At 64.0% G+C, this 12,336-nt stretch overlaps 3 protein-coding genes across 4 annotated transcripts in view; 2 read left to right on the forward strand and 1 right to left on the reverse strand.

Moving 5' to 3' along the window:
- Positions 1 to 250: 250 nt before the first annotated feature.
- On the reverse strand, positions 251 to 2,772 carry PHYHIP (phytanoyl-CoA 2-hydroxylase interacting protein; the record flags this gene model as incomplete). Its single annotated transcript, XM_082298244.1, has 4 exons — positions 251 to 785; positions 892 to 1,009; positions 1,698 to 1,872; positions 2,608 to 2,772. The coding sequence occupies 4 exons, from the start codon at positions 2,770 to 2,772 to the stop codon at positions 251 to 253; spliced, it is 993 nt and encodes a 330-aa protein (XP_082154370.1).
- A 2,138-nt stretch (positions 2,773 to 4,910) lies between these two features.
- Positions 4,911 to 9,669, forward strand: POLR3D (RNA polymerase III subunit D). Of its 2 annotated transcripts, none has more exons than XM_082298162.1 (9): positions 4,911 to 4,939; positions 5,580 to 5,745; positions 5,906 to 5,949; positions 6,834 to 6,979; positions 7,072 to 7,199; positions 7,273 to 7,444; positions 7,526 to 7,773; positions 8,920 to 9,072; positions 9,249 to 9,669. In XM_082298162.1, the coding sequence occupies exons 2-9, from the start codon at positions 5,581 to 5,583 to the stop codon at positions 9,369 to 9,371; spliced, it is 1,179 nt and encodes a 392-aa protein (XP_082154288.1). In that variant the 5' UTR covers positions 4,911 to 4,939; position 5,580; the 3' UTR covers positions 9,372 to 9,669. The 2 variants fall into 2 exon arrangements, with proteins under 2 accessions (XP_082154288.1, XP_082154289.1); XM_082298163.1 differs by having other exon boundaries at positions 7,075 to 7,199.
- Positions 9,670 to 10,716: 1,047 nt separating this feature from the next.
- PIWIL2 (piwi like RNA-mediated gene silencing 2) overlaps positions 10,717 to 12,336 on the forward strand; it is a gene marked incomplete at both ends in the record, with an annotated part of 10,640 nt that continues 9,020 nt past the window's right edge. Inside the window, 6 exon segments of the mRNA XM_082298286.1 lie at positions 10,717 to 10,936; positions 11,015 to 11,126; positions 11,491 to 11,631; positions 11,707 to 11,817; positions 12,029 to 12,146; positions 12,233 to 12,336. Of these exon segments, the coding sequence (XP_082154412.1) occupies positions 10,717 to 10,936; positions 11,015 to 11,126; positions 11,491 to 11,631; positions 11,707 to 11,817; positions 12,029 to 12,146; positions 12,233 to 12,336 (806 nt within the window).

Below are 12,336 nucleotides of genomic sequence, written 5' to 3' on the forward strand. Positions count from 1 at the left end.
GCAGAGCACGGGGCTCACGCCAGCGAGGATGCTGCTGGTCGGCCAGTCCAGGAGATGAAGGCTTCCTCCCTCGGGGCGCACAGCGGCGCGGGCTCTGCCTCCTTGCTGGGCGAGCGTCCCGCCGGCTCCTTCCTCGGAGCACCGCCCGGGTCCCCCGCGCCCACCCGTGCCTTCCACCCACCAGCGTCCGTGGGAGAAGCCCCCGCGGCGGGCGCCCGTCCCCCTGCCCGGCCCTGCCCGCGTCCCGCCCTTAACGCCCCACGCTGATGTTGCACGTCTTGCAGCTGGGGTCCTTTTTGGCGTTGGCGGTGGAGAGGCTCATGAGCTGGTGGCCGCTGATCTCCCCCAGCACGCCGAGGCTCAGGTCCACCGGCTCCGTGTAAATGACCTCCAGGATGCTGTCCTGGGCGTGGCGGTACACCAGCTCGCCCTCCTCCACGCAGCACGTCAGGAACTTGTTGGAGGAAATGTCCAGCTGGGGAAGGCGCTCCCGGCAGAAGAGATCCCCGGAGGAGCCCTTGGGCGCCAGGACCAGCACGACGTAGTGGTAGGCGGTGTACATGCAGTAGAAGTCCGCGAAGTAGAGGTTGGTGTTGGGGTTGAAGAGGCGCTGGGCCGGGATTTGGAAGCGGTACCGGCCGTAGGGCGAGTCCTGGGGGGGCTGCCCGGTGTTGAACTCGGTGTTGCAGCTGAAGAAGATGCCGTGCAGCATCCCGCTGGTGGGCGAGCCGTGGCTCCCGCTGTTGTCCTTCAGCGACGGCTTCATCACGTTCCCGCAGTGCATCCTGCCACGAGGAGGAGGAGGAGGAGGAGGGACACACAGACAGGAACAGGAAGGGTCAGGGAATGCGCCCTGGGAGAGGGGAGCGTGGGGAATGGGGCTGGGGGTACCTGACGTGCTGGAAATACTCCTTGTGCTGGTTGCGGTAGAAGACGGAGAAGCGAAGCATGCGGCCGGCGATCAGCTCCGCTTTCTCCTGCAGCTGGGCCAGGTGCTCCTTGGCGTAGTCTGGGGACAGGCACGGGGACATCAGGGCGTCTCCATCCCCCTCCAGCAGCCCATCCCTGCCCGCAGCTCCCCGCACCTCCTGCCTCCCACTCAGCAGCTGCCGCTCCAACCGGCCCGGCTTGTGCCAGCTCCCGGCATCGCCCCCGTCCTCCTCCGGGCTCCCGGCTCCCAGCGTTTCCCCCATCGTCCCCGAATTGGCCCGATCCTCTCTCCCGGCTCGTGGCTCCCGACATCATCCCCGATCTCTCTCGTGGCTCCCAGCACTGACCCCCTCTTCCTCCCAGCTCCTGGGATCGCCCCTGTTCTCCCTCCCTGCTCCCAACTCCAGGCATCATCCCCGTCCTCCCTCTCAGCTCCAGGCATCAGCCCCATCCTCCCTGCGGGCTCACAGCTCTGGGCATTGCCCCTGTCCGCCTCATCCTCCCGGCTCCAAGCGTTCCCCCGTCACCCCGCCCGGCTCCCGCCTCCCAGGATCGCCCCCATCCTCCTCTCAGCTCCCGGGATCGTCCCTATCCCCCGTCCCAGCTCCTGACTCCAGGCGTCAATCCCGTCCTCCCTCCCTGCTCCCAGCATCGCCCCCGTCCTCCTCGCAGCTCCCGGCTCCTGGGATCGCCCCCATCCTCCCTCCGGGCTCCCGGGAACGCCCCCACCGTCCCTCCCGGCTCCGGGCCGCCGCGGTGCCGCTCACCCCCGGTGCAGAACTCCACGGTCTCGCTCCAGCCGGACACCAGGTACTCGCCGTCGCTCTGTTTGACCGCCGTCTGCACGGCCACGCTGTACTCGGTGCGGGGGCTCAGGAACCAGTGGCCCCGCACCGTCATGGGCAGCGGCACCGCCTTGGCCACCAGTTTGGTGGGGACATCCTGTGCCGAGGGGTGAGGGTCAGGCGGGACAGCATCCCACCCCCGCCCTGCACCCCTGCCCCGCGCCGGGGGGATGCTGCCCGGCACCACACACCCCAAAATATCCACTGAGACACCCCAAAATATCCACTGAGACCCCCCAAAACACCGTGGTGGCACATCTCGGGCTGCCCCCACCCCCCCGCTCTGTCCCTACAGTGCTGCCCCGTCCCTGTCCCCAAGCATGTCCCTGCTGCGATGGGGACACAGGCTCCCCAAGGGCAGGGGCGGTGGTCTCGGGGACCCCCCGCTCCCGGTGGCATCTCGCGGTGTCAATAGGCCACGGAGCAGCTCCGCAGTGCAGAGCCGTTTCTGTGGCAACGGCGGATGCTGAAGTCGGGAGATAGAGGGGAAAAAAATATCCCACCCCCCACCCCCCCACCCCTTATTATTGGGGAGGAGAGAAAAAAAATAATGTTAAACATTAAATAGCATCACCGTGGCAACGGCGCTGCTAAAAACGGCCCGAATTAGTGACTCGCAGCACGGGGAGGGGGAGCAGGAGCGGCTCAGCTCCCCCGCGGGGGCTCAGCGGGGTCCGTCACCCTCCGATCCCCATCCCAGTCCCCTCCGCCAGCGTGTCCCGTGAGGGGAATGACCCAAATTCAGCACTAGAGAGGGCTAAAAGCCAGTTCCTCCCTCCCAACGCCGTCTCCTCTCCGCGGGCAGGGGGTCCCGCGTCCTCCCCCGGCTCACCCGGTGCTTGAACTTGTTGGAATTCTTGTTCTCCTTCTTGTTGAGGTCGATGAAGTAGTGGGTGACCCTCTCCAGGTCCCCCTTCTCCATAGCCCAGGAGATGCGGAAGGAATCGCAGGTGATGTTGTTGATCTCGATGTTTTTGGGGGTGGAGAGCAGCTCCATGGCCGGAGGGGCTGAGCTCCTGCGGGCACAGCGCGGGTTTGGGGGTGCCGAGCCCCCTCTCGCTGCCCACGTCGGCAGCTGCCAAGGCCGCCCGCGGCGGAGCAGATGGCACCGGGGTGGAAAAGCGGCCGGGAGCCAGGAATAGGCAGCGCAGGCAGGAGCAGGCAGCGGGACGCCGGGAACAAGCCCGGTCGGGTGCGGGGGCCCCGGCCGCTCCCCCGGGTGCCGCGGGGCCCCGGCGCGACGCCAGAAGGTGTTTCGGGGTTTGCTCAACACCGGGTGGGGAAAGAAAAACACGGGGAGAGCCGAAGGGAGTTGCTGGGAGAGGGGAGGGTTGGACGCAGGCACTGGAAAAGCTGGATCCGCCTTTGCCCCGGCCCGTGCCTCAGTTTCCCTGCGCCCCAGGAAGGCGCTCTGGGGAGTGGGCGATGCTCGCCGAGAGGGGACACAGAGTCACAGCCACGGCACGGGAATGGGGGGTGCTCCGAGGGGGGCTGGAGGGGGCGGGTGCCCCCCACCTTGCAGCCCAGCACGCTGGGCTTGTGCGGGGGCAGCCGTGGCACCGCGGGGCTGCCAACGTGCCACCGCCCCCCCTCCGGGTGCCCACGGCCACCCACGCCGGGCTCAGCCGTGTGTGTCCCTGTCACTCGGCACCCACGGCCACCCACAGCCACCCACGGCCACGTGTGTCCCCCCCCATCTGCGCAGACCCCCAGCCCCCCCACCCGTGCACCCCCAGGCACCCCAAAGCCGCTGCCACCCCGCACGTCCTCCTCGCCAAAGCCCTCGGGCACGGCAGAAGGTCACCGCGCTGGGGACAAGGTGCCACCTCGCTGCCCCATTCTCGTGCCCGGCGGTGGCGCAGGAATTCTGCACCGGGATTGCTCCAGCTGGATCGTGTCACCGTGTCCCCGTGTCCCCAACACCTCACGCCCGCTAGAAGCCCTCAAGCCGTGCCGTAGCCCCCCTTCCGTGCCCCCCCGAGCATCCCTCAGCGATGCCATTGGGATGTTGTCCCAACGCCACCGGGATTTGGTGGCTGCTCCGATGTCACGGTGCCGGTGAGGCCCTTACCTGGCCGTGCCGGGGGGCTGCCGGGATGCGCGGGGATGCCGGTGGACTGGCAGGGTAGGAGAAGGGAAGGGAAGGCAGGACAGAGAGCCCCGGCGGGGCTGATCCAAACGGGAAGGACGGAGGATGCCGGTGGGATCGCGGTGGTACCCGGCGATGCCGCGTCGCTGCCTGCGGCTGATGCGACTGGGATCCTCCCAGCCAGCTCGGAAATAGCAAACACCCTCCAGAGGAGGGAGAGGAGAGGGAAAAAAAAAAAAAAAAAAAGGGGGAAAAATAGATATCCAAGGAGCTGGGAGAGAGAAGGGGGAGGAAGGAAAAACCTCCCGGTTCTGCCAATGGGATGGAGGGATGCGTGCGGCGTCAGGTGATGGAGGCAGAGTGGGATGTGGGTGCAGATTGGGGGTGGATGGTGGGCAGGTTCTGCCTGTTCCCCCCATTTTTGGGGCCGGGAGGGGGTGTCCCGGTTGTGCCGCTTGCGGCACAACCGGGACACCCCCTCCCGGCCCCAAAAATGGGATGGATGAGGTGCGTGGGAATGCTGGTACCCACACAGGACCCCCGCGGGAATGGGGGTGCAAAGCCCAAGGTGGGGGGGTACTTGTTCTTTTGCACGTAGCGAACACCCTTTTCGGAGGGACAAAGCTTTTCTGAGGTGGACGGCTGGCGGAGCACCCCAAAATCCTCATTGCCCCCCAAATTTTTGCAGAGGGGAGGAGGGTGTTGGTGCCCACGCATGAACCCTCCCGGTGGGGGTGCCGGCTGCCTGTGGAGCTGTAAAGGACCATGAGGAGGTGTTTGCATTGCGGGAAGCCCGTGAGGGTGTGAAACGAAGGACTGAGTGACCCCCCCCCCCCCAAAAAAAAAAATCTCCCCTCAGCGCTGCCCGGTCCGGAGAACAGGGCACTGCCCACCACAAAGATGGCGCCGCCGCCTTCACACGGAGTCGGGCAGTGCCAACCACAAAGATGGCGGCGCATTGGCAACACCGCCGTGCCCTCAGCAAAGATGGCGGCGGCAGCGTCGGCCCGGGAAGGGCGCGCCGTGCGTCGCGCATGCGCAGTGGGGGTGGCGAGCCCGTGGCTGCCCGGGCAGGGTAAGGGGCGGCGTGGCGGGGGCGGGGGGAAGATTTTTGGGGAGTCGAGGGGGTCCTGGGGGGTGCGAGGAGAGGGGTGAGAGCCCTGGGGAGCGGAGGGAGAGTGCGTCCTCTTTGGGGGTGTATGGGGGGGTGAGATTGCTGGGGAGAGGGGTGAGAGGGGGTAAAGGGGGACGAGGAGGGGGCTGAGACCCCTGGGGAGGGGGCGCAGGGGGGTCCTGCGGGGCTGAGGCCCATGAGGAGGGGGCTGCGAGTGGGCTCTGGGGGGGTGTGAGTGGGTAATGGGGGTCTGAGCCCCTGGGGAGTGGGGGCAAGGGGGTTCTGGGGGGAACGTGGGGATTGAGAGCCTTTTGTGAAGGGGGAGCGGGGAGATCGCGGGGTCTGAGACCCCTGGGGAGGGGGGCACAAGTTGTTCCTTTTTGGGGGTGCACGGGGGGGGTTGAGAAAGCTTGGGGAGGGGGTCCTGGGGGCTGCAGGGGGGACACGACCCCCCCTGGGTAAGGGGGCTTCTCGTGGACCCTATTTAGGGGCGCAGGGGGGTGGTTCATTATTGGGGTGGGTGTATGGCTGAGCCCTGTTTGGGGCTGCAGGACCCCCCTGAGCCCCCCTGCGTGTCCCTGACCGTGTCCCCTCCCCGCAGGATGGCCGAGGGGGGCTCTGGCAGCTCGGGCTCCCCGGGCAGCCTCCGGCCGGGGCTCCCGGGGGCTCGGGGGGTGCTGGGCAGACGCCCCGCAGCCCCCGCCCTCAGCCCGGGCCGCCTGCCCTCCATCCGCTCCCGAGACCTCACCCTGGGCGGCGTCAAGAAGGTGAGACCCCCCCCTCCCCAAATTGGGGTCACCCAATGCGCTGCCCCAGCGGGGCTTTGGGGACCCCAGGCTGGGGGTTTTGGGATGTGGAGGAGTTGGTTTGTGGGGCTGGTCCCGGCTCGTGGCGTGACTTTGGTCCCTCTCCTTCTGTGTCCCACAGAAAACCTTCACCCCCAACATCATTGGCAGGAAGATCAAGGAGGAGTGAGTGGCCTTGGAATTGTTTCCAGAGGGGACAGGGGTGGATTTGCCAGCAGGGGGGTTCCCTGTGGGTAAAAAGAGGGGCACAGGGATGATTTGGGGTCTGGAGCATCTGTCCAAGGAGGAGAGACTGGGGAGCTGCGCCTGGTTGGTCTAGAGAAGGGAGGAGTGAGAGGAGATCCCATTGATCCATAGGAATATCCCAAATATCCATAGAAATATCCCAGATATTCATGGAAATATCCCAAATATCCATAGAAATATGCCAAATATCCATGGAAATATCCCAGATATCTCTATAAATATCCCAAATATCCATGGAAATATCCCAAATATCCATGGAAATATCCCAGATATCCCTATAAATATCCCAAATATCCATGGAAATATCTCATATATCCATGGAAATATCCCAGATATCTATAGAAATATCCCAAATATCCATGGAAATATCCCAAATATCCATGGAAATATCCCAAATATTCATGGAAATATCCCAGATATCCATAGAAATATCCTAAATACCTATAGAAATATCCCAAATATCCATGGAAATATCCCAAATATCCATGGAAATATCCCAAATATTCATGGAAATATCCCAGATATCCATAGAAATATCCTAAATACCTACAGAAATATCCCAAATATCCATGGAAATATCCCAGATATCCATAGAAATATCCTAAATACCTACAGAAATATCCCAAATATCCATGGAAATATCCCAGATATCCATAGAAATATCCCAAATACCTATGGAAATATCCCAAATATCCATACAAACATCTCTGGGTGATGTCCAGAGGTCCCTTCCAAGAACACCCATGTCCTGGGAGGGGCTCGGGGCAGGCCTGGGGGTGATGTGCCCCCTGCGTGCCCCGCAGGCCCCGCGAGGATGTGTCTGTCAAGAAGGAGAAGAAGGAGCGGGAGCGGCAGCGGGATGGGCACGGCCGGGGCCGGGGCCGGCCCGAGGTCATCCAGTCCCACTCCATCTTCGAGCAGGGCCCTGCTGAAATGATGAAGAAGAAAGGTAAGGGCAGCTCCCCTCTGGGTTTTTTTGGGGATGGGGGGGGTCCCACCAGCTCGGGGTGACCCGGGGCTGCTCCTCTGTCCCCCCCCCAGCAGGCTCCTGGGACAAGACCGTGGACATGTCCGACTTCGGCCCTTCGCACATCATCAACATCAAGAAGGAGAAGCGGGAGACGGACGAGGAGACGAAGCAGATCCTGCGGATGCTGCAGAAGGATGATGTCAGTGGGTGTGGAGGGGGTGGCTTTGGTGCCACCAAGGTGGTGCTGAGTGTCCCCTGTGCTGTCCCCACAGTTCCTGGATGACCCGGGGCTGAAGAACGACATCCGGAACAAGCCGGTGCAGCTGCCCCTGGCCCACTCGGGGTGGCTCTTCAAGGAGGAGGCGGCGGAGCAGGAGGACACCCAGCCGTGGCTCCCTGGATCCAAGGAGGAGAAGATGGAGCTGGACCCACCGGCTGTGAAAGGTGGGCTGGGATGAGGGGGACACAGCGGGGACAAGCTGGGGGTGTCCCTGTTTGCCCCGTGCCCACGCAGCCCCTCTGCAGTGAAGGAAGAGCCGCGTGAGGAGGATCCCAAGGTGGCGCAGCCCAAGGGCCCCCCCGGATTCCCGCGGGATGTGTCGGCGGCCGAGCTGCTGCAGCAGCTGAGCCTGGCGGCCGAGGAGGAGCTGGTGTTCCTGCAGCTGCCCGACACCCTGCCCGGCCAGCCCCCCACCCACGACTCCAAACCCATCAAATCCGAGCTGCACAACGAGGACGGGCAGGTGGTGGTGGTGAAGCAGGAGAAGAGCCAGGTAGGGGCTCGGTGGGGGTGTCCCCTCATCCCTGGGTGTGAGCCCTCTCCTCCTGTGGTGTCATCTCCCCCAAGCGCATGAGGATGTCCCCCTGTCCCGTAGTGTCCTTTCCACCCCATCCTGTAGTGTCCTTTCCACCCCATCCCGTGATGTCCCCCCGGTGTCATGTTCCTCCCTGGTTCATTATCCCCCGCATCCCGTGCTGTCCTTTCCCCCACATCCCGTGGTGTCTCCCCCTCATCCCACGGCGTCATCTTCCCGCCTATCCCATGATGTGTCTCCCCATCCTGTGGTGTCCTTTCCCCTCCAATCCCGTGCTGTCCCCCCATCCCACGGTGCTGTCCCCCCATCCTGTGGTGCGATCCCAATCCCGCTGTGCGATCCCCATCCTGTGATGTGATCCCCATCCCATGGTGTGATCCCCATCCCATGGTGTGATCCCAATCCCGTGGTGTGATCCCAATCCCGTGGTGTGATCCCAATCCCATGATGTGATCCCAATCTTGTGATGTGATCCCAACCTTGCGGTGTGATCCCAATCCTGTGGTGCAATCCCAATCCTGTGATGTGATCCCAACACCATGGTATGATCCCAATCCTGTGATGTGATCCCAACCCCGTGGTGTCATCCCAATCCTGTGATGTCATCCCAATCCTGTGATGTGATCCTCATCCCATGGTATGATCCTCATCCTGCGGTGTGATCCCAATCCCGTGGTGTGATCCCAATCCCGTGGTGTGATCCCAACCCCGTGGTGTCATCCCAATCCTGTGATGTCATCCCAATCCTGTGATGTGATCCTAATCCCGTGATGTGATCCCCATCCCGCGGTGTCATCCCAATCCCGTGGTGCGATCCCAATCCTGTGATGCATTCCAACCCTGTGATGTGATCCCAACCCTGTGGTGTCATCCCAATCCTGTGATGTGATCCCAACCCCATGGTGTCATCCCAATCCTGTGGTGTGATCCCAATCCTGTGATGTGATCCCAACCCCATGGTGTGATCCCAATCCTGTGATGTGATCCCAACCCCATGGTGTGATCCCAATCCTGTGATGTGATCCCAATCCTGTGATGCATTCCAACCCCGTGGTGTGATCCCAACCCCGCGGTGCGATCCCAACCCCGCTGTGCCCACGGCAGGAGGCGAAGCAGGCGGAGAACACCTGCACCCTGGCCGACCTCCCCGAGGGGCAGGTGGGGAAACTGCTCATCCGAAAGTCGGGAAAGGTGCAGCTGGTGCTGGGCAAGGTGACCCTGGATGTGACCATGGGCACCCCCTGCTCCTTCCTACAGGTATCGGGGGGACACTGCCACCCAATTTTGGGGGGTTTCACCCCAAAATAACCCCCGGGCAGCCCTTCCCTGGGACAGCGATGGGGAAGGGTCCTGCTGGTGGCCCTCTGGGACCCTTTTCCCAGGGATTCCCATGGGATCAGGCTGCTCACGGGTGTTCCTCCCCCATGGGACAGGAGCTGGTGTCCGTCGGCATCGGGGACAACCGGACGGGCGAGATGATTGTGCTGGGCCACGTGCGGCACAAGCTGGTCTGCTCCCCGGATTTCGAGGCTCTCCTGGAGCACCGGCACCGGTAGCCAAGGGAGTCCCGGCCCCCCAGCCCACAGGGACGGACCGTCAGCCCCTCCAGATGTGCCTTTGGGGCGTGGGGAGGGGGCTCGTGCAGGTGTGGGCACAGAGCCAGCTCCCGCCTCCTCCCAGCCCTGCGGGGGGGTCCGGCTGTGCCCCCCCAATCCGGTGGCTTCCCCCCAGTGCCAAACGGGGATCTCTGGATGTGTGGGAGCGTGGGGCGTCCCCCAGCTCTGAGGACACGCTGGTGGGAGCAGGACACGCGTCCTGGAGGAGAAACCTGGAATAAAACCTCTTTTCCCCCTGCGTGGGGCTGCTCCGTCTTGTTCTGTCACCTCTGCTGAGCCCTGCAGGGCCTCGGGGTCCCTGGGCATGGCTGCAGCAGGTGGGGGGCAGTGGGTGACCCCCACCCCATCCCCATGGCAGGAGCCTGAGTGTCCTGGGGGGTGAGGAATGTCCTGGGCAGGGAGCAGGAATGGGGGACACCAACTACCTGGGCAGGGCTGGGGCTGCACTTGCCCCTCTCATGTTGATCTCCCACCTCATCCTATCTTAAACCCTGCTGTTCCCACCCCATCCCATCTTAAATCCCACCCCCCCCATATCCGACTTTACCCTTCCAATTCCATATTATCCCCCACTCCTGCCTCATCCCATCTCGTCCTCCCCATCCCATTTTACCCCCACCTCCCTGTCCCGTTTTACCCCCTCAATTCCATTTTACCCCTCTCCTGCCCCATTCCAGCCCACCTCCCTCCCACCCCATCCCCTTTAACCCCCCAAATTCCACCTTAGCGCTCTCCTGCCCATCTCACATTACCCCGATTCCCACCCCATCCCATATTTCCCCCCAATCCCATATTATCCCCCCCAATCCCATATTTCCCCCCAATCCCATATTATCCCCCCCAATCCCATATTTCCCCCCAATCCCATATTATCCCCCCCAATCCCATATTATCCCCCCATCCCATATTTCCCCCCCATCCCATATTATTCCCCCCAATCCCATATTATCCCCCCCAATCCCATATTATCCCCCCAATCCCACATTATCCCCCCCAATCCCACATTATCCCCCCACCCCGCCCCCATCGCAGCTCCCCTTCCTCCCGCCACGCCCACGCCCTATTTTGCATAACCCCGCCCCCTTCATTTGGCCACGCCCCCTTTTCCGCCCCCGCCCTTTCCTCGTGCGCTGCCCTCAGCGCCGCCGCTGCGGGGGGGGGATGGGGGCGTGTCCTTCGGGCGGGCCAATCAGCGCCGCGCTCGCGGGTGGGCGGGGCCGCGCGTGCGCTCTGGGCGGCGGCGGCGGCGTGGCCGCGGCTCCGTGCGCGCCTCGACGGGGCGGACATGGACCCGCCGCGGCCCTTCCGCCTGCCCAGGCCTGGCCCCGGCCCCGGCCCCGGCCCCGGCCCCACCGCCCCCATGGCGCGGGGGTTCCGCGGGCTCGCGGGCTTCTCCCCTCGCCTGCCTTCGCCCGGCTCCGGCGAGCCCCGACCCGCGCCGTCGCCGTTCCCGGCGCTATTCCGTGGGCTGGGCCTGGGCGAGCGGGCTCGGGAGAGGCCCCTCGGTAGGTGCCGGTGGTGAGGGGGGTGGAAGGGGCCAGCCGAGCCCCGTTCCTCCGCTGACGGTGCCGCTGCTCCCGCAGGCCGGGGCGGCGCTGGCGATGGGAGGGCTCTGGCTCCGCCCGGCCCGGAGCAGCCGCAGCAGCAGCAGGAGGACACGGGGGCAGCGCTGGCGGCGCTCCCCACGCGCGGGCAGTGAGTCCCCCACACCCCTAAACCCCTAAACCGTCAGTGCCGTCCCCCCCCCGGGTCCTCCTGTCCCGCTCCATCTTCCCTGTCCCTCCTGTCCCCTTCTGTCTTCTGCCCCCATTCCTTATCCCGTTCCATCCCCTCTCTGCCCCCATGCCCCATATATCCGCTCTGGTCCCTTATTCCCTCTGTCTTCCCCATCTCCTCTGTCCCTCCTATCCCTCTATCCCCAAAATTGGGCGTTTTGAGTCCCCCTCCCAGGCTGCTGGGGGGTGGGAGCAGGGGGATTTCGGGGTCACCACTGGGGGTTTGCAGCCAGGCCACCCCCAGCGTGTGCCAGGGCTCACCCCAGCCCCCCCCGGGGACTCAGGATCCTGTGGAAAGGCAGAGGGGACGCGCTGCCCACCCAGCCTGGAAGAGCCGCCGCTGCGCCCGCCCTGTGCCCACCCAGCCCCCGGCCCTGCCTGTCGCCCACGCCCACCCCGGAGACCCCCCCGGCTGCTGCTAGGCCGTAAGTGATGGCCCCAGCCCCGGGATTTGGGGTGCAGGTGCTGCTGGGTCAGTGCTGAGCCCCTGTCCCTCGCAGGCCGCAGGGGACGAAGCCGGTGCCGAAGGGAGCCACTGTCCCCGTGGGGCTGAACTTTGTCAAGATCCACTGCCAGAACGAAGCTGTCTACCAGTACCACGTTACCTTCAGGTGATAATGAGGGTTCAGGGTCTCCCACAGCCCTTCGAGGTTGGGCTGTGCCCAGGCAGAGCCCTCCGTGTCCTTCCTGCTTCTGTGAGGTGGAACAGCCACAGCACAACAAGGAGCTCTGGGTTTTCCCCTTCAAGGGGGATTTTGGGGGGGGGGATGAGTGAGGTTTGGGGTGGGCAGAGGAGGGAGAAAAGCCGCTGTGTGCCCCCAGCCCCGAGGTGGAGTGCAGGGCTGCCCGCATTGCCATGCTGAAGGAGCAGCGTGCTGTGACCGGGGACGTGATGGCCTTCGACAGCTCCATCCTCTTCCTGCCCGTGCAGATCCCCAAGGTAAGGGGTGGGGGGCTCTCACCCAGTTTGGGGGTATAGGGGTGCCCCTGTTTTGGGTGGGAGATCCCCCTCTGGCCCTGCCAAAGGTCAGCCTGAAGGCTCAGAGGAAGAGCGACGGGGAGGAGATTTCCATCAACATCCAGATGACCAAGATCCTGGAGCCCAGCTCGGATCTCTGCGTCCCCTTTTA

Source organism: Coloeus monedula (genome assembly GCF_965178545.1).
Source record: "Coloeus monedula genome assembly, chromosome: 28".
NCBI lineage: Eukaryota > Metazoa > Chordata > Aves > Passeriformes > Corvidae > Coloeus > Coloeus monedula.